The 26,648-nt window shown below is 42.3% G+C and overlaps 1 protein-coding gene across 1 annotated transcript in view; it reads right to left on the bottom strand.

Moving 5' to 3' along the window:
- Positions 1 to 2,038: 2,038 nt before the first annotated feature.
- Positions 2,039 to 26,648, bottom strand: part of LOC123511215 — a 64,955-nt gene continuing 40,345 nt past the window's right edge. Inside the window, exons 4-5 of the mRNA XM_045266902.1 lie at positions 3,355 to 3,592; positions 2,039 to 2,900 (exon numbers count right to left, since the gene is read on the bottom strand). Of these exons, the coding sequence (XP_045122837.1) occupies positions 2,770 to 2,900; positions 3,355 to 3,592 (369 nt within the window). The 3' untranslated portion in view covers positions 2,039 to 2,769. The remainder of the gene's footprint in view (positions 2,901 to 3,354; positions 3,593 to 26,648) is intronic.

The raw sequence follows: 26,648 nt of genomic DNA, 5'->3' as shown, positions 1-26,648 counted from the left end.
TACCTTCATCCTGGTCCTCAAACTACGAAGGTCTTCACCGATCACAACCCTCTGGCCTTCCTTCACGCCATGAAGAACCGAAACCAACGCATTCTTAGGTGGGCCTTGTTAACTCAACCCTTCAACTTGGAAGTCCACCATATCAAGGGGGTGGACAACATCATCGCCGACGCCTTATCAAGATCTCCCGTCTCACCTCCTTCATGAGCCCATTACGGAGGTCTTAGGGGGGAGGAAATGTTACGGCCCGTCCGTAACATACTCCACTACCATCACCTCCTCCGCTTGCTACCTCGTTCGCCACCTCTCCACCTCTCTTCCACGTCACCGTCTCATGAACCTTCCACGTCACTGTCTCATGAAGCCCCGCTACTGTCCCGAAGTTGGATTCACGCGGCCCCATTCGACTCAAGCGGAAGTGTTAAGCAAGCTCCCTGATTTCTGGAAGTCAGTCGAGGTCAAGGCCTCAACCAGTGAACACACCGCCTCTTGGACTACCGTGGGATCCACCTCACCCAGCACTTCACCACTGCGACACCTCATAAGTATCACTTCCCCTCGTCCCGTTTTTTCCACATTGCCTCCATATAGGATTAGTATTATTGTTAGGTATTAAGTTGGGTTCTTTATTGTTGTATTTATTTCTGTGTTATATATATATATATATATATATATATATATATATATATATATATATATATATATATATATATATATATATATATATATGTGTACGTCATTTTCATGTATTTCATGTTATATCTCTATGTGTATGTCAGTTTCATTGTTATTGGGTTATTAAATAGCTTCTTTAGTGCCCCCCTTTGCATTTCCTCACCAGTTGAACCTGCAGTGTTTTTTTATTGTTATTTTTCACCGGCTCCTCAATGCCAATCTTACCAAGTTAGAAGAAAGAGTGAGGAATGTGCGCCTCCATGCCAAACACTATCGCCACTGTTATGTACTCAGCACACAGAGACACTCTGACACGGAGGCAGAAGCCATTCCAAGGAAAATCAGTATAATACCTCAGAATACCAAAACTAGCAGAGGCAAAACGCCTGTGACATCTCCGCTTTGTGGGATCCTGAGCAAAGATTGGAGCGATGCAACAAGATTCATTGCATTCAGAGGAGCGCAACGGAGACGATAGAGTAACAGCATAAACAGAATAACTAGAGATTGGGAAAAGGTAAACAATATTGGGAGTTTCTTCAAGACGAGTAGGGTATTGCACCAGTTCCTCTAGGCCATGGAAGATAACAAAGTTAAAGATTAGCTAACCGAGATGGTCAGTGAAGGGAGAGAAATGTCGAAGATGAACATTAACTTTTCAAGGAAGTTGATCTCCAAGAAAGGAGAAAGTTAGAATGTGTTCCACTTTGCAGAATGAATAATGAAAAAAATTCTCTTTTAGTCAGAGGTGTTAGGTGAGAGGTAAACAGTACAAATAAATTTACTTAGTGATTGAAATCGTTGCCAGATGTTGAAAACTTGAAAGATTCAAGAATGTGGGCACGAGAGCAAATTAAGTCATTGTCCACATAGACACACCATCTCTCTCTCTCTCTCTCTCTCTCTCTCTCTCTCTCTCTCTCTCTCTCTCATATTCATATATTTGAAAGAAAAAGTCAGTTATATTATTTTTTATTAACACCCAGTTCACTTAGTTCCAATCTTTTCTTCTTCCCACTATCCGCCATCTTCCTCAGAATGTGTCCCTTTTTGTTTATCCATTTATTTTCAACCATGTCAATTTTTCATTGCAATATCATTTTATACACTATTTTACACACCTTTTTGCACACACATATTTTTCCTTTAGTTCTGTTACTGTATGTTCTTGACCTCAGTATTTTCTTAGACGTCGTCATATGTTTATATTTGTGTAATTATTTTTACTTTTTTTCCACTGTTCATTATCTGCCTATCATTGTTCATTCTTTCTTCTTTTCTTTTACGTATGTACGTATGTACGTATGTGCCTTATTATCGCATTTTTTTTTCCCTTTAATATCAGTACTCGTTCATGCTCTACTCTCTCTCTCTCTCTCTCTCTCTCTCTCTCTCTCTCTCTCTCTCTCTCTCTCTCTCTCTCTCTCTCCATCATATCTTGATATATTGAAAAAGATTCGTATTTCAAGAACACACAATAGGAACATATAATATCTACAGGCTAGAACATCAAAGCGTACAAATTGTATTTTAAAAGACTCTCAGTTTCTTCTTACTGATATTCTTACTGCGACTGAAAAGGAGTAAGAGGAAGCATGTGTTGTGATTTCTACTCTTGGTTTATCTACTGGTGGACAATTGTGGTTTAAAATTAGCTTGAAATTTGTTGCTGCTGTTGCTGTTGTTATTGTTGTTGTCGTTGTTGTTGTTTTTGTTGCTGCTATTGTTGTTGATGATATTGCTCCTGATCCTGTTGCCACTGTTGTTGTTGCTGCTTTTGTCCTTCTTCATTTTTGTGCTATTGTTACTGTCAATATTACTTCTGAGTTTTGTCCCTACACAGTTGTCTTTCTTATATTCACAGCTGTCTCTGTTGTCGCTAGTTTTCCAATTGTTAGTGTTCCTACATCTCTCTATAATGCACATGCTTATATTTCTACAGCAGAGGAACGAACCACGACACCTGCTGCTTCCATTATCATTAGTATTCCACAGTTTTCCTTTCTTCCTTTTGTTATTACAGCAGTTGTTGATAGCAGTGGTGATGTTGGTGATGCTCCTGCAGGTCGGAGATGATGATAGCGGACATGGGAGTCACCGTGTGGAGGTGAGGAGGATTAAAGTGGCAGGGGTGGAGAAGATTGATGCACCCACCACTTCTACCAACACCAGGGCTCCTATAACCACTGCCAACACGCGTCCCCTTCCCCCATCTCCTGCTCGCCCTGTTGATGAGAGAGAGAGAGAGAGAGAGAGAGAGAGAGAGAGAGAGAGAGAGAGAGAGAGATATCTGATTACTATATATATATATATATATATATATATATATATATATATATATATATATATATATATATATATATATATATATATATATATATATATATATATATATATATATATATATATATATATATATATATATATATATATATATATATATATAATTTGCTGCGTTCCATTATCCACTAAAAAACTTCACTGAGATCGTGTAGTTTGTGCTGTCATGTGTGTGTGTGTGTGTGTGTGTGTGTGTGTGTGTGTGTGTGTGTGTACATACATAAATCTATCTCTCCATCTATGCATGTATGCCTTATTCATATATTGTTTTAGCGGTACTCTCTCTCTCTCTCTCTCTCTCTCTCTCTCTCTCTCTCTCTCTCTCTCTCTCTCTCTCACCAGGAACTGCTGACTTCTCGATTGAGGGCAGCATGGGGATGTGATAGGTGAGTAATCCCTCTGCATTGTGTTGCTGGGTCTTCGTGTACAGTCGCAAGATGGAGGCGGTGCAGCGAAGGATCATCTTTCCGCCTCTGAAGTGCTTTGGAGACACGGTGAAACGCAGCTTCTTGTGAGCCACCTGAAGCCCTCCCGGGTGTGTTGTGCTGGGCATGGGCGTGAGGTACTCTGCAGGGGCCTGTGTGAAGAGGGAAGGGACTGAGGGACTGGGAGGGATATTCGCTTTTTTCTGAGAAATAAACATTAAGGCTTGAGTAAAGTTTAAAATAAAAATGAGTAGTTTATGGACTTTTATGTCTGCACAATGTCAGCAAAGGATACCACCGAATAGTGAAAAGATGTTCAGTTTTTCTTTAAAAATGTCAACCACGGAAGTGTACTTAAATTTAAGCCTGATTAATTGCGTAAATACTTCTACTGTAAAATTCCAAGACAGACTGATATAAATTGATGTGTTTCAGTTAGAGTACAGAATATCTGATTTGAAAACTCATATAGAAGACTGGGGCTAAAAATTATTGAAGAAAGAATTTAAATTGAGAGGGAGAATTTGAAATTTGAAAAGGAGAATTTCAGAGGTAAAAAGAAAGCGAGAGAGAGAGAGAGAGAGAGAGAGAGAGAGAGAGAGAGAGAGAGAGAGAGAGAGAGAGAGAGAGAGAGAGAGAGAGAGAGAGAAATTTCTGATTATTAAAGGCATATTTGACAAAGAATGTGATTTAACAAGTTAAAGGAATAAATTGAGTTAAATGGAAATATTTTGAAGGGAAGAGTGCAATTCAAGAGAAAATGGTTGAGAATTAAAAGAGATTGAGAGATGAAAAAGTTGGATTTAAAAGTAGTTTTTGATAATTAGAGGAAGAGGTTGAAGTTAAAAAAGTTAAATATGAAGAGTAGATAATCTATATATTACCTACAAAATTAAGGATTTTTCTATTGTGTAGTGTACGTACAATTAACAATAATCTAACGGTTAATTGTCGTTATTTAGTATTATCTGACTATCTGAGCATCTCTTTTTTTTATGTAGGAGAGAAGGCCAGCTAAGGGCAACACAGTGTAAAAAAAAAGCCCCACTTGAGTACTGGTTCTCTAAAAGATAAGAAGGGATAGCCAAAATAAGAGAGCAAATGTCTTCAAACCTTCCTCTTAAAAGAAGTTAAGTCGTAGGAAGACGGAAATACAGAAGCAGGCAGGGAGTTCCAGAGTTTACTAGTGAAAGATATGAATGATCGAGAGTACTGGTTAACTCTTGCGTTAGAGAGTTCGACAGAATAAGGATGAGAGGAAGAAGAAAGCCTTGTGCAGCGAGGTTGCAGGAGGAGGGGAGGCATGCAGTTAGCAAGGTCAATAGAGCAGTTACCATGAAAATACCGATAAAAGATAGAACGAGATGCAACATTCCGGCGGTGAGAAGAGGCTGAAGACAGTCAATCAGAGAGGGAGTTGATGAGACGAAAAGCTTTTGATTCCACCCTATCTAATAAAACTGTGTGAAGTGTACTCCATACAGGGGCGGAAAAGGCCCTTGTACAGAGTAAGCAGTAGAAATCTCTAAATGCTTGTCTTGTTATATCCTTTTATTTGCCTACCTGAGCATCTCAAAGTATGTAGTGTGTTCATATGTACGTTAATGTTTAATATATTAACGTATATGTAGACTGTTTTGTTATTACAACATGGAAAACGTAAGTTGGAGAGAATAAGAAAACAGGACAGTTGACCTATACAAAGCAACTCTTGACGACGTATATGTAGGAACGTTACTTAGATAGTAAAATAAGAAAACATCTCACACTATACTAATACACATACTCTACACTCTCAAACATCTGGCAGGCACAATCTTACTGACAATCTTCAGAAGGGTTGCATCCAGACCGAGGAGAGAATACACACAGAGTTAGCAAAGACTGTTATCTTCCCTTGTAGCCGGTGCAAAGAACAATATAAGTGTTGACTGTCTCCTGGACTCTACTTCAAGTCCTGTGATACCGACAGCCTCATCAATACACGCGGATCTATAGGCGCAGGGAGTTAAACCCGTATCCCACACAGCACAATTGAGCAGGGCTTGCACTTATACACGATTATCGACAAATCTCACGGCTTACGACAGCCCCCAGACAGTCACACGACAGCTGTGAGATGGGCACACGATATTACTAACGCTATACTGTGTTGCTATCAATCATTGTTCACAATTACTGTACCACACTAGCAAGATGGTCACATGACCCATAGTACAAAGATGAGATGTTACTCGAAGGCACATCAATAACAGTACGATGTTCGACGACAACAGGCAACTACAAGACGACAACTGAACGAATCACACGAATGCCGCCTGACATACACGAGCGTGACACGACCATTTTTTTTTTCTGGAATTCACGCCTGTACTTAAATTGTGGGCCCACACCTGCCATTCACAGTTCTACAGCAGCATCCACCGACGTCGCAGCATCGCATTCCGTGCAACATAGCTCTTCCCACGTCTTTCCCACCCCACTACCTGCAGAACACGCCTGGCCACATGGCCCTTCCCACGTCTCCCCAGCAGGACACCGATGAGTACAACATGGATGAACATAAAATGAATAGTCTGCAGACCAGCAACCTCAAGATTCAACTAAATTTAATCCACCTGCTCAACACTGACCAGCAAGAAAAGAATAAGCGAGGGAAAAAGACCCGTTAGTGGTTTGTTAGATCATGCATTGCGAAAAGGGGAACAGTATGGCCACTACCACCAACTTCTGCCACACCTCCAAGAACATGGCTCTGATTCCTACAGATACTACCTGTTGGTCAACAATGGTATATTCAACGAAATATTGCAGCGAATTACACTTCGAATAACTTGACAGGACACAAATTGGAGGAGGGCACTGGAATCAGGGCTATATTTGGCCATTACACTGAGCTTTATGACCACAGGGAAGGCCTGCGAAATCTTCATCAACTTATTACCGTGTTTATCGTGTTATTATTATCCAAGACATAATTTTACAATTGTGATTGGCCACGGTATATCGTGTTATTGTTGTGGTAGGTTTGATATGTTATCGTTCCATCATCGTTCTTGTTTCGGTCAGTTATCGTGCTATCATCTGGATTGTCGTACAGATTTGGGCAGCCACGAATACGTCGACCATTAAACGAATATAATTAATGACACACGACAATCACAGGAACGTACACCGATAGCGATACGATAGGTGCGTAACGTTTATTTTTCGATGAATCGCGAAAAGATAAGAAGGGCACTATTTTTCAGGATTAATCAGGAAAATGAACGTGGACTATCACTGGATGTTTCACGACTCCATGATTTTTTTTTACACGATAATTTCAGTTTTTATTTATTTAAAATTTTTTTTTTATCTAATGCAAGTCACGGTGATTCGTGGTGCGGTCGCCTCACATTGTGCTGTGTGGGACGCTTTACCGGCTTGTGGACAGACGCTTCTCTAATGTGTTTTTGTCTCTCTTGAGGTCTCCAAACTACAGTTTTGTTGTGTGTTACGTGCCCTTGTCATAGTACAGTGATACCGTGTTTCCTATGCAGTGTTAGTGTCTAGTGCGGTGTGGTGATGTTTTTTTCTGGTGCAGGGTAGGGTCTCTGACACTATCAGGAATACCAGAATCCCCCAGAAACCAGGAGAAACAAAGCTTCTGTCCTAGTTCCCCTTTTGCTATAGTCTGTTTCATTTATGAAGTCCGTTCAAGGTGTAGCACATTCCAGAATTACTATGAATGCGGCTCTGCCAGTTCGATCGCCAATTATCGGATTAAAATTCTTACCTGCCTACTCGCAAGCCACTCTCTCTCTCTCTCTCTCTCTCTCTCTCTCTCTCTCTCTCTCTCTCTCTCTCTCTCTCTCTCTCTCTCTCTCTCTCTCTCTCTCTCTCTCTCTATCTATATATATATATATATATATATATATATATATATATATATATATATATATATATATATATATATATATATATATATATATATATATATATATATATATATATATATATATATATATATATATATATATATATATATACAGGCAACCACTGCTTAACGAAGCGGCTACGTTCCTGAAAAATCCTTCGTTAAGCAAATTTTTGTTAAGCGAACCAATCATAAGTTTAACCCCTGACTTGAGGTTCCATTGAGAGTAAACAAAGTGAGAATGTATCACAGTACAGTAAAAAGTTTAATGAAAGTAAAAATTATGAAGTTAAACATTTAAGCAGTTTAATTTAAGACTAAGTCATTATAATGTACACTAATGTATGTATGTAATTAATTTTATAATGTTGATGATCTTAAATTTATGAAGGGAGGGAGAGTGGAGTAGGAAATATGCTGGCTGGCAACCTGTGGAATGTAAACAAAGGGCGCATCATTGTACCGTATACAAAACTTATATACCACATTTCCACAAGGCTTTTCATTTTATCCATTGCAGAGTCACGAGTTCAGGTGGTTCTTTTAGCAAGGAAGATATGATCTCACCAGCCTTCTTGATAGAGTCTGCTGACTTGAAAATGGTAGACTGTAGATGGAGTCAAGATGGTGGCAAGGAATGCTAATAGTTTTCTCGTCTCTCTCGTGTCTGTGAATAATATCCAGCTTCATTTTGAGAGTAAGAGACTTCCTGGTCTTCTTAGCAACGCTAGGCGGCGTTGCAAGGCGTTTTGGTGGCATGTAGAGCAAGGGAAGACGAGGTGCTGCTGACGCTGTTATTGTTTTGAACTAGGGGAGTGAGTGGTGCGCGTTTTGTCCATGAGAGGCGCTGGTGTATTCAAAAGCCTGTCGACTTGCATGATACAGCGGAGCTTTCAAACTTGGAAAAAATTACCTAGATAAAATTTCATTAAAGCGAGTTTGGTGTTCGTTAAACGAGCAGATGGTAGTAAATGAAACCTTCATTGTAGCGAAATTTCGTTGTGTGAACCTTCGTTAAGCGGGGGTTGTCTGTATATATATATATATATATATATATATATATATATATATATATATATATATATATATATATATATATATATATATATATATATATATACTGTTTACTTAGTATTCATTTTCGACCTTTTTCCACACCATCTGTATGAGGTAGAAGTCTAAGCGCATATTTTTTGAGGTATTCCCTGTAGGCATAATCATCTTTATTGTTTACTCGTCATCTTCCTCATCAGAACAGTCTGTTATGTTAGATTACAAATGACTCGACAAAATTTTCGTCTGCTATGTCTCATTGGTCATTTTCATCCTGTATATTTTCAGCGTGTCGAACTGCTTTCATATAAGTTTGTGGTGTTATGAGACATTTTAGTTTAAGGTTAGTCATTTTAACCGTGTTCTAATTGCCTATAGAGGTTTTCACTTGAGCTCAAATGAGCTCATTTGGGTTATACTGGCAGTGATATGGTGGTAATCTCAAAACCTGATGCACTGCAACTACAATCTTATTTATCACATATATATATCGTGGTGATATCCCTTCGTTAGCAAGCTCTTGCAGCTGTGCCTTTGATGTTTCATCTTTGGACTGCACTCCCTCTTTATTAACCAATCCAGCAGGTCCATTTTTTTCCATGAAGTTGTAGGTCTTCTTTTAAGCTTCACCGAATAATAGGAAGCGTTGTCCATTACGGTTACCGAATTTTGTAAAATAATTGGAAGCAACTGCTCCATAAATTATTTCTCAAATATTGTTGAGATTTTGATTATGGTAAACCCCCTCATTCTTAGCTTGAAGCCCATGAGCTGTTGTACCTGCAGCGCTCCGCAAGACAGTGCTCACGTGCTTGCATAACATCCACCGGAGATTCAAAGTTACCAGGCTCCGTGCTAAACAGACAGTATTCTAGCCGGGCATAAACTCCTTCATCAAGATTGTTGTGACTTCCTGTGACGCCTGCCAGACACTGCTCCCAAGCCAATAACAAGAGGAATACCACAATGATGATCGACCGTCCGTTCCTTTGGAATCTGTATCTGCTGACTTTTCATCGTAGCTGGAAAGACCTTTCTTGTCATAGCAGAACCCCAGACCTAACACCACTTTTTATCTATACCATGGGCTAAAGGGGATACTTTTTCGGGTGCCACCTATCTCAAAGCCCATCCGCTAGGAAACCGTTGCCCCGAGTGAGGAAGCCCAACCTACACTCGGACCGTGGACAGGATTCGAACCCGTGCGCTTGGAGACCCTCAGACCCCAAAGCACGCATGGTTCCACTGTACCACGGCGGCACGTTCTAGGACCCTACGTGATCAACAAGACGGCAGTCGCTGGATCAGTTCAAGTCTTTGCTATAAGCCTGGTGTGGGAAGTGAGGCGCAGGAATATTACTTAGATAGTAAAGTAGGAAAACACCTGACATTATACTAAAGCACATACTCTACACTTTCATACATATGGCAGCAACAGTCTTGTCCACAATCCTCAGAAGGGCTGAACCCTGACCGTGGAGAGGACACGCTAGAGTTATCAAGGATTGTTTTGATCCTTGTAACCGGTGTAAAGAACATTACAAGTGTTGACTGTCTCCTGGACTTTACTTCAAGCCCCGTGATACCGACAGCTTCATCACCACATGCAGATACTGATCTACAGGGCTCTATGAGCACCCACCTATAGTATACATCATGAGACCTCCGTCGACGTTGAGTGTTGCCAATGAATTAGTATTTTGTTATGATCTCCCTCTTAATCCAAGTTCTCAAGAGTTTTTGTGATTACAGAGGAACACATTTTTTTTTAAAGCAATTTATCTTCGCTCTACTTTAGACGAGAGAAACAAAAAGTGAAAAAGGGATAAAGAATGGGTTTCTATTTAATTTTCCTTCCTCACAGGAAAGAGAGCTGATGTTTAATTACTTCACCATGTTTTTGTTTTACTTTCTTTAGAGAGAGAGAGAGAGAGAGAGAGAGAGAGAGAGAGAGAGAGAGAGAGAGAGAGAGAGAGAGAGAGAGAGAGAAATCAAATTATTTGTTATGCGAGTGCAAGCCTGTTGGTTAATGAATTTTTCTCCTCTCATCACTCACCCTGGTCATAAATTATGTATACAGTAAAGAAAGATGAAATTTATGTATATCTAAGAAATATTATGAAAAAAAGATTTACTTTGCAATTTTCTCTTTTTTCTCTTATTTTCCAACACTAATTTCTACATCTCAACTTTTCCCACATAAGAATTTGAGAACGTGAAAAAAAAAAAAGATATGAGACTGCAGGAAGCTGTGAGGCATTAGAGTGTCAGTTAGTTCCATTCATTTACCAATCGACTTGTGAATTTTTTTATTATCAAAATCCTGAACTTGAATTTTTTAAGCTGAAAGCCAATATATCTTATGTTATGATGACTGAGTTTTGCATATGTCAATACATAACTTGAGGGGGACGTGGAAAATATCTATAACGGGTCATATCTCACTTGCGGTAAGTCCAATTGGCTTGAAATTTTAGTATGTTGTTTGTGGGTGTACATGTAAGTCAATCCTTAAATTTCATTACGTTTGGGTGAATGGTTTCGGAGATTAAAAAATGCATTTTTTTCGTTTTTTAATTTCACAAAATTCATTTTTTTCGATTATTGCTTTAAAAAACTAGCACAAAAACTTTACATCAATACGCAACTTTTGATGGAAATAGTTTTCAATTTTTTAAATTTCGATGGAAAATCTTTATTTAAAAAAAATTCTCTTTTTTGTGTCTCGTTTTCTGTTGACATTATAAAAAATCTAATTCCAAGAAAAAATCGCATTTGAGTTGTTCTTTAAAATGATACAAAAGGGGATCAAAGTTTATACCCATTTAGAGAAATATTTGAAGTGTAAAAACGTAAGTTTTGAGATATTCCCTCCTAAAGATTTTTTTTTCTCATTTTGTAATTTTTTCGATATTTGTATTTATGTGATTAACATGACATTCTTACACATGATCGTGTATACAATGGTGACTTTCTGGAGCATGATAAGATGGTAATGCATCAGATTCTCGCTTCTCTAGAAAATATCATTCACTCTTAAGTCAGGGTGTCGCGAGGCGCCATCAACAGTGTCACGTCAATCTGCTATATTACGAGTGGTCTAGACATCTCCTTAGACTTGATTAATGTGTTGAGGTGACAAAGACACTGTGAAGATATTATTACTAATCTGGGTTCAACTTCTTACCTCTGTGTCAAAATAATCTCTTGGAATAGTGTAGTCAACCTTTATTTTTTATTGTATAATGATAATAGGGTGGTTGTGATGGCAATATGTCTACCTGTTGATTGGTGTAGTGGACGTAGCGTTCTTCCTTCTCTTCCTATTCCTCCTAAAACTGCTCCTATCTCCTATTGTGCAACCACATACACTATGTTTAAAGTCCACACACTATTATAGAATATATTGTGACTAGTGTGAAGTCGGTTCGTGCTGAAAGTGAAATATAGACACAAAATAGTGATCAAACACGAAATTCCACTTTATCTGTTATGCCTCGCTTGCACAAACCGCAGATACAAATGTGAAAAGTGCACCTATATGAAAATATGCTGACCCCGAGTGGGTAAAAAGAGTGAGTGAGGTGATGGACAAAATGAGAAAGGAACAGACCCCACATCAGGCATGTGACCTATAAGCCAGTACCGACATTGGTGATAATGAGTTCACAGAAATCACAAATGGAATATAGGTGATACAAATGTAGAAACTAGTACTAGGGACGTAGACCTGGGTAACACCCCCAGAGGACGCAAACTTCAGCCAGCTTCCCTCCACGCCTAAATATCCCTCAGAGGAAACATCAGACACCACAAGTGGTGTCTCACAGGAAGGCCAAAAACAACACATTCCTCTTGGGCAAGTGGCTGGGAAAACAAGCACAAATAAATCATCCCTGCCTATCTGCAGGTATTACTGTATGAACAGATGTCGCCACCATGTAAGTAGTAAAAACTGTCGATTCTCCCATCCCAAACCTTGCCCTAAGCTACTGAAATGTGACCCATGGGGAGAAAAGGGATGTTCACTCGGAAGGAAATGTTCTCACTACTACCCAAAGATATGCCCCCAGTCTATTCAAGAGGGAAAATGTGAAAAAGTCAAATGCAGCTGCTCACACTTACAGGGCACATTACGAAAAAAAAGTACACTACGACAACAACACAGCCCTGAACCAAATTGCCCAATCATGATGTCACCTGACCAATATGACACTCCAATACAAACCACCCAGAAAGGCTAAACTAAAGACTAGACCACTTCCAACAACAAATAGACAAAATTCTGCACCACATAACCCAACACAATCAACATCAATCTAAACAACACCACAATATCCAACAACATCACCGAGAACACATTGCCCACCAACACCAATCACGTCCTCACCACCAGACCCTAGCCCAACAGACCCTTCAACAACAACTAATACACTACCCACCACAACAACAACAAAGACAACAATTACTTCATCCCATCCACCCTGCCCACCTGCAGGGACCAAATCAACCCTCTTGGAAAATGCAACAGCAATAACATCCACACACCACACAAATATCTCAGAATGCCCCATCACAATACAGAAACACTCCCAAGCCAAGGTTTGAACAAGAGTCAACAAATTGCTAGCAAGGCAAAGAAACTGTAATGGTCTGAAAGGCACCAACAGCAAGATTGAGTCTCAAGCAAAGGTTAAATATAACCCAGACATTATATTTGGGTGTGAATCCAAACTAGATGAAAGTATACCTACATACTCAATATTCTCTGATATTGTCTAAAGAAAAGACTGCACAGGAAGGGTGGAGGAGTATTCCTAGATATAAGAAATAGTATTACGGCAATAGAAAGGCAAGAGTTTGCCACAAACGCTGAAGTGTGTTGGGCATCAATAAAATAAGTACTAAACAAGCATTTTTCATCTGTGTTTACTCAAGAAAACCCAGCCTCCACTACCACGAACAAAGGTCCATCGCCGTTCCCTCCCGTCCACGACCTAGTCATCAGTGAAAATGAAGTATTGACACAGCTACAGAATCTCAAAGCAAAGAAATCAAGTGGCCCGGATGAAATGCCAGCAAAGATGCTAAAGGAGTATGTTGAGGAATGCGGACCAATGCTAACACATATCATGAAGCAGAGTTTTTGCCATATATAAGAAAGGAAAGAAATGTCACCCTTCCAATATCACTAACATACATATGTTGCAAAATCATGGAACACATTGTTCTTAAGAACATAGCAAAACACCTGGCAGGAAATAAGATCCTGATTAATGAACAACATGGGTTTCGGGAAAAACTGTCTTGTGAGACCCTACTCATTGAAGCAATCCATGACTGGTCCCTAAGCATCAACCAGAAATGCCAGAACGATGTTCTCTTCCTCAACTTCAGTACGGCTTTTGATAGGGTGGCCCACCAGAAATTGCTAACAAAGATTGATCACTATGGCATTCAAGGCAGACCAAGGGATATGGATACAGGCCTTCCTGTCTGGCCGCTTTCAGGAGGTGTCTGAGAATGAGACACTATAATTTCCCTCAGACGTTTTCTCAGGAGTTCCAGAGGGCTCTGTCCTGGGACCAATCTTGTTCTTGCTATATATAAACGACATAAATGAGGAGGTGTCCTTCAAAATGAGGCTATTTGCTGATGACACTGTGATATATCGCTGCATCCGTACACAAAAAGATCAAGATCTCTTACAGGAAGACCTCCAATGGGTTTTACGCTGGGCAGAGAAGTGGGAAAAGGCCTTGAACATCCAAAAGAGTTCCCACCTGTGCATCAGCTTGAAAGAAAAAAAACATTAGAATATACTTTCTCTATCAATGGAAAGGCCCTGAAAAAAGAGTGCAGGGTGTAACCATCACAGAAGACCTGAACTAGAACATCCATACAGAAGTGGTCCTAGGAAAAGCTGCAAAGACTATTATTCCCAGGACACTGGGAATGTGTAGCAAAGAGGTGAAGGTGGCACCCTACACAGCCCTAGTAAGACCCCAGCTAAAATTTGTTTCCAGTGCATGAAACCCCCACACCCAAAGAAATATAGGTATCATAGAAAATGTTTAACGACAAGCCGCTTGCTTTGTCGTCTACAATTATAACAGGGAAGCAAATAATCAGTGAGCTGGGCTGGGTCACACTCCAAACCAGACGCTCTTTCCACCAAGCGGAGATGTTCTACCGCATCCACAGTGGGGCTGTCAACATCCAAATGCTTTGAAATATAAAAAGAACATCTGTCAAAGAAAATAACCACATGTACAGGCAACTAAGTACACGAGTAGACCAGACGCTCTTTCCACCAAGCGGAGATGTTCTACCGCATCCACAGTGGGGCTGTCAACATCCAAATGCTTTGAAATATAAAAAGAACATCTGTCGAAGAAAATAACCACATGTACACAAGTACACGAGTAGACCTTACCTGTACAGCATGTTCCCTAGAACTATACACATATAGAACAAATTGCCCCAGGTAGCAGTCGCAGCAGGCACCTTACAGGAGTTCCGGAAAGCAGCACTACCAGCCATCCGACAACTAATAACACCGCCTACCCTGAAGTGCCTGTAGAAGACACCAAGTTTTCATCGTACATCACAGGACAGCGATATTTCGCTTCTAAAGGATTACCTAGCTCAAGACTCAAGTCTCAAGTAAACTAGTCATGAAACGAATGTTTATACAGCTAACATGTATGAAGACACCCACACCAAGGCAGATCGGTGTGGTGGGAGAGGGAGTGTGTGGTGGGAGAGGGAGTGCGTGGTGGGAGGAGTGAGCCAAGACCGGGGCTGCCGCACGCACGGAGCGGATATATCTGCATATTATAAATGGATGTTGCCACAGCTATCAGTGACAGCTGTGCTTATTTATCATCGTCTTGGTTGCTCTTCAATTCATGCCTGTAGGGACGATAGTTCTGAAAATTATAGAGGTACGAACGTAATATCCCTCCTCCTCTATGTCCCCCCCAGATGGGAACCACCTTGTCGTGGTGGGGGGGCTTGCGTGCCCCTGTGATATGGCGAGCTAGGCTAGAGGGGGCTTAGGCCCCTGCTCTGCCCTTTCGAGGAGGAGAGGGCTACCCATGCTAGTGAGGTCGCCAGTGAGGGGCCAGACTAAATGGTTCCTACGTAGGCTGCCAGTGGACCAGCGGAGCCACCCGCTGGAGGGATCGCCCAATAGGGGCCGTCCTGTGCTGGATGGTTGGGTGTCCAGGCTGGGATGCTTTGGGAGGGGAGTCTCAGCTGTGTCGTGGACAAACATTCGTATCATGTGGGGCCTTTTTTTAAAACGACTGGTCCGCATGGGGACGAGGTACCCCGTCCACAGCAGCCAGCGCTCGCTCCCATTGTAGTCCCAGTAGGTAGTTTCCCTTGCCCCTGGAGCTAATTTTTTGTGTAACTTTATACATATGGTTAAACAAAAAACTTTCAGGTTCTCGTGAGGTGGCTGACCTTGCCCACGAGACGTCTTCTTCAGGTCTGAGTAGGAAGGAGGATTCCCCTCCACAAGGGCCTCCCACAGCAGTCTCCTGTTCGGGGAGTTCTTCTGACGGACGCATTTCTGCTGCATTTTTTTTTTTTTTTTTTACATTACAAGGGCACTGGCCAAGGAAAACAAAGTGTTGGAAAAAAAAAATCCCGCTGGTTGCCAGGCCCTGTTAAGAGGAAAGTAGAAAGAGAAAAACAAAAAATCTAAAGGAGGGTCCAGTTAACGTAAGAGGTGTCTTGACACTCCTCTTTTGAAAGAGTTTAAGTCATAGGCAGGTGGAAATACAGACACAGGTAGAGAGTTCCAGAGTTTACCAGTGTAGGGAATGAAGGAGTGAAGATACTGGTTAACTCTTGCATTAGGAAGATGGACAGAATAGGGATGAGAAGAAGTAGAGAGTCTTGTGCAGCGAGGCCGCAGGAGGGGGGAAGGCATGCAGTTAGCAAGTTCAGAAGAGCAGACAGCATGAAAACAGCGGTAGAAGACAGATAAAGATGCAACATTGCATGTGACTCCCTTTTGATGGTAAATGTTAATCCATCATTTTCCTATCATGTCTTGCATTCGACTGGTTTATGATAAGGACTATCCTTCTAACCGCTGCTATGTGACGTTTATGTAATGTGATGAAGCCCGTTTGGCTTATGAACATGTAGCATTCCTGCTCCTTGCCGGCTTTGGCTTTAAAACTGAATTTCTCCAGTCACGTAATATTTCAGACAGTGACATGGATTACATCCCAAATGTTTTTGAAAACTATTTAGAGAATTCAGTTCCAGAAGTCCGCCAGATCCCGCCTCCACGTTGGTTTGTGGCGTACTACAAAAATGGGCGCGGGAATTTCATACATGCCTCCCGGTTCCTGTCGAAAGAGATCGGCACGATTCCTGAGGGCATTGCCTGGAACGTACCTGGTGAGCATCACGGCAATGGAAACAATAAGCTGCAACATTGCAATGCTCCTCAGAATGTGAGTCTAGTGCTGAGCAAGTACCACATCGAGAAGCTTCCTTGCAGGAGCTTTTGTCATGACTTTACCCGTAGCACGAGAAACATTGAAGAGGACGGGAAATAAAACGCCTCACCCTAAGATTGATAGGACCGATATTAACACGGTCAGGGACGGTGGAACCAAAAAAGGTGAGAAGGACGGTAAAGGGGTACTAAAGATATTACGAGGATGTTGCAACATCTCCCATGCCCTTCTGACAGCATGTTTGAGACTGTTAAGGCTCATCCCAGCTTTAATTATAGCAAAGGTTGTGTTTATAGTCAAGATATTTATGAATTTCCAGAAGAGGAAATACTAGCAATGTGTCCTAGCTCAATCCAAAAGGTGACTAAGATGAGGAACTCCTCCAACATGGTCCTTCTCACCTTTTTTGGTTCCATCCTCCCTGACCGTGTTAATATCGGTCCTATCAATCTTAGGGTGAGGCGTTTTATTTCCCGTCCTCTTCAATGTTTCTCGTGCTACGGCTACGGTCATGGCAAAAGCTCCTGCAAGGAAGCTTCTCGATGTGGTAATTGCTCAGCACTAGACTCACATACTGAGGAGCATTGCAATGCTGCAGCTTATTGTTTCCATTGCCGTGATGCTCACCAGGTACGTTCCAGGCAATGCCCTAGGTATCGCCTGGAGCAGGACATTCTACAGCTTGCTAACACTCAGTTTATCAGCCTTGGTAGCGCCCGCCGTGAACTCCTGTACCGCCAGAAGGCCGATACTGGTGCGACATCCTATGCTTCATTGGCCGCACGCTCTTCAGCTGAGTCTGCCGGTCCAAAGACAACTCCTTCTGCTACCTCTCGCTCTGTTGGGGCGGGTGGTCCTGTTCATCTGGCTAATAGGTTTGCCCTTTTGTCTGACGACTCAGTTGAGTCATCTTTAAGAAGTGACAGGAATAATCCGGATATGACCAACGTAACCCATGTAGTGGATGTCCATTTGCCCCCTGCATCGCCTAAGCCTTTGAAGGGACTAACCAAACGGCACCGCGGCTCTCCGGAGTCGATAGATTTAGCTCAGCATAAGCAATCTAAGGTTTCTCCCGGTGCACATGATCGTGAGTCCTCCAGGGACCGCTCTGCTATGGTACTTCCATCATCACTCACACGGCACATCTCAACTTCCGGTGTCTTTTCGTTGGTTGATTATTTTCTAGTCAGGCGAGTCACGGGCAGCCCCTTCAAAAGGCTCGCCCGTCCACTGCATCTTCAAGCTTCTACAGTGGAAAAGTAGAGGCCTTCGCGCCTCGGTGGGGGAACTCCGAGCTTTACTGTCGGAGTTCTCTCCAGCCTGTGTAGCTCTACAAGAGACTATGCTAGGTGATAGTACTTATTCTAGTCCTCCTGGCTATCGTGCCTCTTTTAGCACTCCTTTCCCTGACCAGGGCCACCACGGTGGCGCAGCTATTCTAGTCCGTCAGGATATACCTGTTGTCCCCTTACAACTTAACTCTCCCCTTCAGGTGGTTGCTGTTAAGGTCTTTATGGGACGATCCTACACTATTTGCAGTTTATATCTCTCTCCTCGGGTTCCTGTCTCCAGGGGTGAGCTTGACGGCCTGGTGCGTCAGCTAACTCCGCCTTTCCTCTTGTTGGGAGATTTGAACGGCCGTCACCCATTGTGGGATGAAGGTGCTAATAATCCTTGTGGGGTTTTAATCGGTTCTTTTATTGAGGATGAGAGATTGGAGGTTTTAAATTCTGGGGATGTTACACATTTCCACAGTCCTACTAGGACTTTTACCGCTATCGATCTTTTTATTTGTACATCTAATTCTTTCCTTGATTTTAATTGGCGGGTCCTACCGGATTTACACGGTAGCGACCACTTTCCGATTTTATTAGAATCTGTGAACTCTGAGCCACAGTCCTAGCAGATTGGCCTCGATTCACAGACCTTAGCTCTTTTATCCGTCAGCTGGCTGACTTTTCTACTTGTGCTGAGGCTGTTGACTATTTTACCGATTTTTTTTTACAGCCAGTAGCGCTTCAGACAATCCCTAGGACGTCCGGTCGCTTTACTAAGCGTCCCGTTCCTTGGTGGAACGCAGCGTGCACTAACGCTGTGAAAGAGAAACGGGCAGCTTTCTCTCACCTCCGGCGACATCGTGGGGTCCCGCAGTGTCTGGACGCTTTTCGACGCTACCGAGCTCGGGCCCGCCGCGTTTTGAAAGAGGCACAAAGAGCCTCTTGGAAAGCCTATGTCTCTTCCATTAACGCCCGCACCCTTCTTACGGATGTCTTCAGCAAAGTCCGCCGAATTGCTGGGAAGTATTCTGCTCCTTCCACACCAGTTTTGTTGTCTGGTGGGCGGACGGTGGCAGACCCTAGGACTGTCGCCGACCTCTTCGCGGAGCACTTTGCCAGTGTTTCCCGGAAGCATCCTGCAGCCCCGGGAGCACGTCACCGCCAGAGAATAGAATCTCTCGGCCACTGGAGGGGAGGCTTATAATATCCCCTTCTCTGCCTCCCAGTGTCCCAGTGTCATGACTCTTTTCCTGGCCCAGATGATATTCCTTATGCCTTCTTGCCCCACATGTCTGACAGTGCTTTTAAGTTTTTATTAAATCTTTATAATATGATTTGCCATACCGGTGACTTTCCATCTTCTTGGGCTGTCGCAGTGGTTCTCCCATTTCCGAAGCCTGGGAAAGATAATCTTCAGGCTACGAACTACCGTCCTATATCTTTGACATCCTGCATTTGTAAAGTGTTAGAAAAGATGGTAAATGTAAGACTCATGTGGTACTTGGAGAGGAAGTACTTGTCATCGGTACAGTACGGCTTCCGAAAGATGAGGTCTACTACTGATGCTCTTTTATCCCTAGAGTCTTCTATTTGTGAGGCCTTCGCTAATCACCACCATCATGTAACAGTGTTTTTTGACCTGGAGAAGGCCTACGACACGGCTTGGTGTCATGGCATTTTACAGTCCTTGTTTAATTTTGGCCTTCGTGGTCACCTTCCTATTTTTATTCAGCAGTTTTTATCCAGACGTCTTTTACGGGTTCGAGTGGGGAGTGTTCTCTCCGAGGCTACTGCTCTAATGCCCGTATCACACGGTCACGTATACCCGCGACAGCGTGTCGCGCGTCTGGAATATCGACGACCGCTTCGCAGAAAACGCCGATTTTTAGAGGACAGCAGGTCATCGGGAATGATCCAAGACCGTTGTCCATTTCCCGCGACTGGAAGACCGTCGTGGAAAGACTATAATGAACATACTCCACAAAAATACTGAATTACTTTTTATAATGATTTATTTGGCATATCATCAATATAATGCTGTAATTTTTCATGATTTGCATACCCATCACTTATACGATATTTATTAATTACCTACAGATAGTATCGGATTTTGTTTTGATTTGTTTACCACCACAAGTGCTGGACTAGCCACCTTCGCGTCCAAATCCTTGCCTTCCTTTTTCGTTTGTTCTGCTCTTGCAGTGCAATTGCATAAAGTCCAACAGCTAAGATAGCGTGGTCAACTGGGTCCATTGTTTTCAGTGGCGCTCCGCCCGGGTTTGTTGTTGTTGTGGTGGTGAAGGTCTCGGATAGAAGATCAACGCCGTGTGCTTTGTTTCCTGCGATCTGATCGTCGAACATACTGGTCGCGCAACACGCTGTCGCGGGTATACGTGACCATGTGATACGGGCATAAGTGATGACGTCCCACATGGAAGTATTCTTAGTGTTACTCTATTTGCAGTCGCCATAAATGGTGTTATAGATACTTTACCAGATGGCGTTCACAGCTCCTTATATGTTGGTGATTTATGTATTTCTTTTGGTGCTGCTAGGATGTCATGGATTGAGCGAAAGCCCCAACTGGCAATCAATCGGGTGTCCAGTTGGGCCAACATAAATAGTTTTCGTTTCTCCACCTCAAAGACCGTGTCCATGCATTTTTGTCGTAATCGTGGCGTTCATCCAGATCCCGATTTATATTTAGCCAATAGACGCATCTCATGTGTGGAGGCCACTCGATATCTTGGCCTATTGTTTGACAACCGTCTTTCTTGGGTTCCCCATTTCCGTTCTCTTAAAGCGTCTTGCAGGACGGCACTATCCCTTCGGGTTTTAAGTCACACCTCTTGGGGTGCGGACAGGGACACTTTGCTGCTTCTGCACCGTACACTTATACTTCCAAAGCTGGAATTTTTTTTTTTTTTTTTTTTTACATTACAAGGGCACTGGCCAAGGGAAAACAAAACAAAAAAAAAAATCCCGCTGGTTGCCAGGCCCTGTTAAGAGGAAAGTAGAGAAAGAAAAACAAAAAATCTAAAAGGAGGGTCCAGTTAACGTAAGAGGTGTCTTGACACTCCTCTTTTGAAAGAGTTTAAGTCATAGGCAGGTGGAAATACAGACACAGGTAGAGAGTTCCAGAGTTTACCAGTGTAGGGAATGAAGGAGTGAAGATACTGGTTAACTCTTGCATTAGGAAGATGGACAGAATAGGGATGAGAAGAAGTAGAGAGTCTTGTGCAGCGAGGCCGCAGGAGGGGAAGGCATGCAGTTAGCAAGTTCAGAAGAGCAGACAGCATGAAAACAGCGGTAGAAGACAGATAAAGATGCAACATTGCGGCGGTGACTTAAAGAATCAAGACAGTCAGTTAGAGGAGAAGAGTTGATAAGACGAAAAGCTTTAGATTCCACCTTGTTTAGTAAAGCTGTGTGTGTGGATCCCCCCCAGACATGAGAGCCATACTCCATACACGGGCGGATAAGGCCCTTGTACAGAGCAAGCAGCTGGGAGGGAGAGAAAAATGGACGAAGACGCCACAGGACACCTAACTTCTTGGAAGCTGATTTAGCAAGAGTAGAGATGTGAAATTTCCAGTTTAGATTTTTAGTGAAGGATAGACCGAGTGTGTTTAATGTAGAGGAGAGGGGAAGTTGAGTGTTATTGAAGAAGAGAGGATAGTTGTCTGGAAGGTTATGTCGAGTAGATAGTTGTAGAAATTGAGTTTTGAGGCATTGAACAAAACCAGGTTTTCTCTGCCCCAATCAGAAACAAGTGAAAGATCAGAAGTTAGGCGTCCTATAGCATCTCGCCTTGAGTCATTTAATTGTTGTTGGGTTGGGCGTCTGTTGAACGCTGTTGAATAATGCAAGGTGGTATCATCAGCATAGGAGTGGATAGGGCATTGAGTCAGATTTAGGAGATCATTGATGAATAATAGAAAGAGAGTGGGTGATAGGACAGAACCCTGTGGAACACCACTGTTGATAGTTTTAGGGAAGAACAGTGACCGTCTACTACAGCAGCAATAGAACGATCGGAAAGGAAACTGGAGATGAAGGTACAGAGAAGGATAGAATCCGTAGGAGGGTAGTTTAGAAATTAAAGATTTGTGCCAGACTCTATCGAAGGCTTTCGATATGTCAAGGCCGACAGCAAAGGTTTCACCGAAGTCCCTAAAGAGGATGACCAAGATTCAGTTAGGAAAGTAAGAAGATCACCAGTAGATCTGCCTTTACGGAAACCATACTGGCAATCAGAGAGAAGGTTGTGAGCTGATAGATGCCTCATTATCTTCCTATTAAGGATAGACTCAAAGGCTTTAGAAAGGCAGGAAATCAAAGCTATAGGGCGGTAGTTAGAAGGATTGGAGTGGTCACCTTTTTAGGGACAGGTTGAATGTGAGCAAACTTCCAGCAAGAAGGATAAATAGAAGTAGAGACACAGATGAAAGAGTTTGACCAGGCAGTGAGCGAGTTCGGAAGCACAGTTTTGAGAACAACAGGAGGGACTCCATCCGGACCGTAAGCCTTCCGAGAATCAAGGCCAGAGAGGGCCAGGAAAACGTCTTTATAAAGAATTTTAATTTTAGGGATGAAGTAGTCAGAGGGTGGAGGAGTAGGAGGAATATGCCCAGAATCATCCAAAGTTGAGTTGGTAGCAAAGGTTTGAGCGAAGAGTTCAGCTTTAGAAAAGAAGAGACAGCTGTAGAGCCATCTGGATGAAGTAAAGGAGGGAAAGACGAAGAAGTAAAGTTGTTAGAGATATTATTGGCTAGATGCCAGAAATCTCGAGAGGAGTTAGAATTGGAAAGACTTTGACATTTTCTATTGATGAAAGAGTTTTTAGTAAGTTGGAGAATAGATTTGGCATGATTACGGGCAGAAATATATAGGGCATGAGTTTCAGCAGTTGGATGGCTACGGAACCGTTTGTGAGCCGCCTCTCTATCATTGACAGCACGAGAACAAGCAGAGTTAAACCAAGGCTTTTTAGCTTTAGGGTTAGAGAAAGTATGAGGAATGTATAGCTCCATGCCAGAGATAATCACCTCTGTTATGCGCTCGGCACAAGAGAAGGATCTCTGACATGAAAACAATAATCATCCCAAGGAAATCAGAATAGTACTGCCTTAGTTCCTCCCACTTAGCAGAGTTAAAATGCCAGAAGCACCTCCGCTTAGGCGGGTCCTGAGGCTGCACTGGAGTGATAGAACAGGTAACGGAAATTAGATTGTGGTCGGAGGAGCCCAACGGAGAGGAAAGTTTAACAGAGTAAGCAGAAGGGTTGGAGGTTAGGAAAAGATCAAGAATGTTGGGCGTGTCTCCAAGGCGGTCAGGAATACGGGTAGGGAACTGCACTAGCTGCTCTAGGTCATGAAGGATAGCAAAGTTGAAGGTTTGTTCACCAGGTTGGTCAGTGAAAGAAGATGAAAAAGCTAAAGCTGGTGGTGAACATTGAAATCCCCTAAAATGGAGATCTCAGCAAAAGGAATACGGCTGTGAGATCTACTCATCCACAACGGATGCACGGCTACGCGTGCTTGACTCCGTGTATCATGCTGGGGTCCGCTTGGCTACTGGTGCATTTCGGACATCTCCAATACCTAGCCTTCTAGTGGATCTTGGTTTCTGGCCGCTCGACCTCCGGCGCCAATCTTCGATGCTCCGATGTTGGTTTCGCACCCACCGTCTTCCTAATTCTGTCCCTTGTCTGTCAATATTGCGGGACTCTCGTTCGCAGGTGTATGTCACTCGACCTGGTCTCCCTAAACCTTTTGGCCATTGAGTTGCAAATCTCATGGCGGATTTATCTATCGATCCCACTCCTGTGTACTCTTTCCATCTCCCACGAGTTGGTTATTGGCAGCTTCCTGTTATCTCATTATGCCCTCCTGCCATGGATGGCAAGAAGGATTTTCTGCCAGCTCTGTCCCACACACGGTTTTAGAACACTTTTTATCCATTCTGATGATATCCCTGTTTTTACTGGTGGTTCCAAATCAGACGCAGGCGTTGGGTTTAGTGTGGTTTTCCCTTTTTATCGGTGTGGCAGCCTTCCTTCAGTGGCATCCGTCTTTACTGCGGAGCTGTCTGCCATAGTCCTAGCTTTACAAATAATTTTTACTCTCCCGGTTTCGTCTTTTACAATTTTTAGTGACTGTCGCAGTGCTCTTACTTCTCTCTCTTGCACTATATCCTTTAACCCTTTGGTTTTATCAGCCCTGGAGTGGCTATATCTTCTTACCCAACGAGGATATCGTGTTGGGTTCTGTTGGGTCCCTGGTCACGTAGGTGTTCCAAAAATGAACACGCAGATCGCCTCGCTAAATAGGCAGCAAGTCGCGCTCCATTTCCTGCCCTCTTCCGTTTCGAGATGTATTTCCTCTAATTCGTGAGGCAGTTGCAGCAATTTGGCAGAGGAGATGGCTAACGGGGGTCGCAACCTCGAAAATGGGAGAGATCACTACTTCCTCGATCCCTCACTGGACATACATACACCCATGTCCGGGATCGCCGTGCACAGACTTTATTGGCGCGACTGAGTATAGGTCACACGTACCTTACACAAAGGTACCTCCTGACCAGGGACCCTCAACCTTACTGTGATGACTGCCTGATGCCACTTACAGTTAGGCACCTCGTTGTCGAGTGCCCCAGTCTGACTGATCTACGACACCGCTACCTCTACCGCTGTCGCGGTAGAGATACCGGTGTCTATTATATATCAAAGGTCCTTGGACCAGCGTGCCTGGCCCAAGGTCATGACGTTTTTAATTTTTTTGGGGAGAAGCTGGCCTTCTCCCAAAGCTGTGGATTTTATTTTATTTTAATATATGTATTTTAATGTTTTATTTAATTTTATTGTAGTTTTTTTGTTTTTTAGTTACCTTTAATTTTATCGTTTTTACCTGCTTCTAGTTATTTTATAAATTCTCTTTTAACCCCTTTTGATCTTCATTAACAATTTTGCTGCAGCACCATATGACCTCTGCTGTTGCAGCGCCTACATTTAAATCCATCCATCCATCCTCCTCTATGTCCAGCCACACACTAGCCTCGGTGAGTGGGTGTGACTCAGTTCCACCACTCTGCTGATGGCAAGAATGCCAGAGAGTGAAATTTATCTAGAGAAGAATATTCACATAAAATCTTATACGTTGAAATAAGCAATGTATGATACATAATTTTTTTTCCGCGTGACTCAGGCGATGACGCAAGAGTGCGGGGCATTTAAAAATGGTTTCCTGGGAGAAATGACACTTGATTATTGCAAATAAACATTTCAGAACGATAATTTAGGGACTCAAGTACCGGATGAGACAAAAAAAAAAAAATGGAATTACAAAAACCAATGGTCCAGGTTCGATGCTGTCCTTGAAGAGTACTATCAGGTCCCCCTATTAACTTACTGTATATCTCTTAGAGTATAAAGAATGTAATTTTAGAAACTTAGTCTCGTTCCGGACTGAATATCTCTTACTCCTTGTACCATGTAAGTCATTCTCCCTTACGTTGATTCTAAGAGACCTATATACTATGGGGACCAACAGTGCACAGCAGTCTGGATGAGGTCTGAAGAGCACCTGATATAACTTTGATATTGATTTGCGATCTCTGTTTTAGCACCTCTAAAAATTGATCCTAACACCCAATTTGCCTTATTTCAGGTCTTTATGCATTTTGTGTAGACGCATATCAAAGCTAACTGTAACTCCTGATTTTCTGTTTCTATTCCCTGAATTTACTACAGCTTCATTGTTTATGCATTGTCCATCTGCTGTAAGGGTCTCTTCCACCTACGCTAAGTACTTTATATTTGTCAATATTATGGAAGAAGTAGAAGAAAATGAAGAAGAAAAGAAGAAAAAATAACAGGTGGAGGAAAAGGAAGAAGATAAACAGAAGGAATAATGTAGGTAAAATGATGGAGTCAGTGATCACGAGGAATACAGTATTAGGAAGTATTCATCTTGCCTTCCGTCTATTCATTCCTTCATCTTGTCCAAACCTTTCTGTGTAGTGATACCATCTGAATATGACATAATTAACTTCCTATACATTTCCGTATCACCCACAAATTCAATAACATTACTAGTAACCTGATAGCAAAATCATTAATATTGTATATTAAAAACAACATGGCCCTAAAAATGATCTCTGTGACACACCAACAAAGTTTCATCTCATTCTGATTTTGGTCTTTATATTACAATTTTCCGTCGTCAGTCGCCTTACCACAACATTATCCAGCCTAACATCTCCCATGTATCCCGTGCGCCCAAATCTTTCTCAAAGGCCAATGATGGAGCATTTTGTGGAACTGTTCACCTAGTACAAGACTTAGTATAAGATGTCACAACTGCTTCCATTCTACCGCCTCGTTCAGAAATTAACATGTTCTTAAGGTAAGACTTTCCTTTCGTGAAGCCATGCTGTAACTGGTTTGTCATGTTATCTTTGTATAAATATTCCC

Source organism: Portunus trituberculatus, chromosome 4 (genome assembly GCF_017591435.1).
Source record: "Portunus trituberculatus isolate SZX2019 chromosome 4, ASM1759143v1, whole genome shotgun sequence".
Lineage (NCBI taxonomy): Eukaryota > Metazoa > Arthropoda > Malacostraca > Decapoda > Portunidae > Portunus > Portunus trituberculatus.
This window is presented reverse-complemented; position numbering and strand designations above follow the sequence as displayed.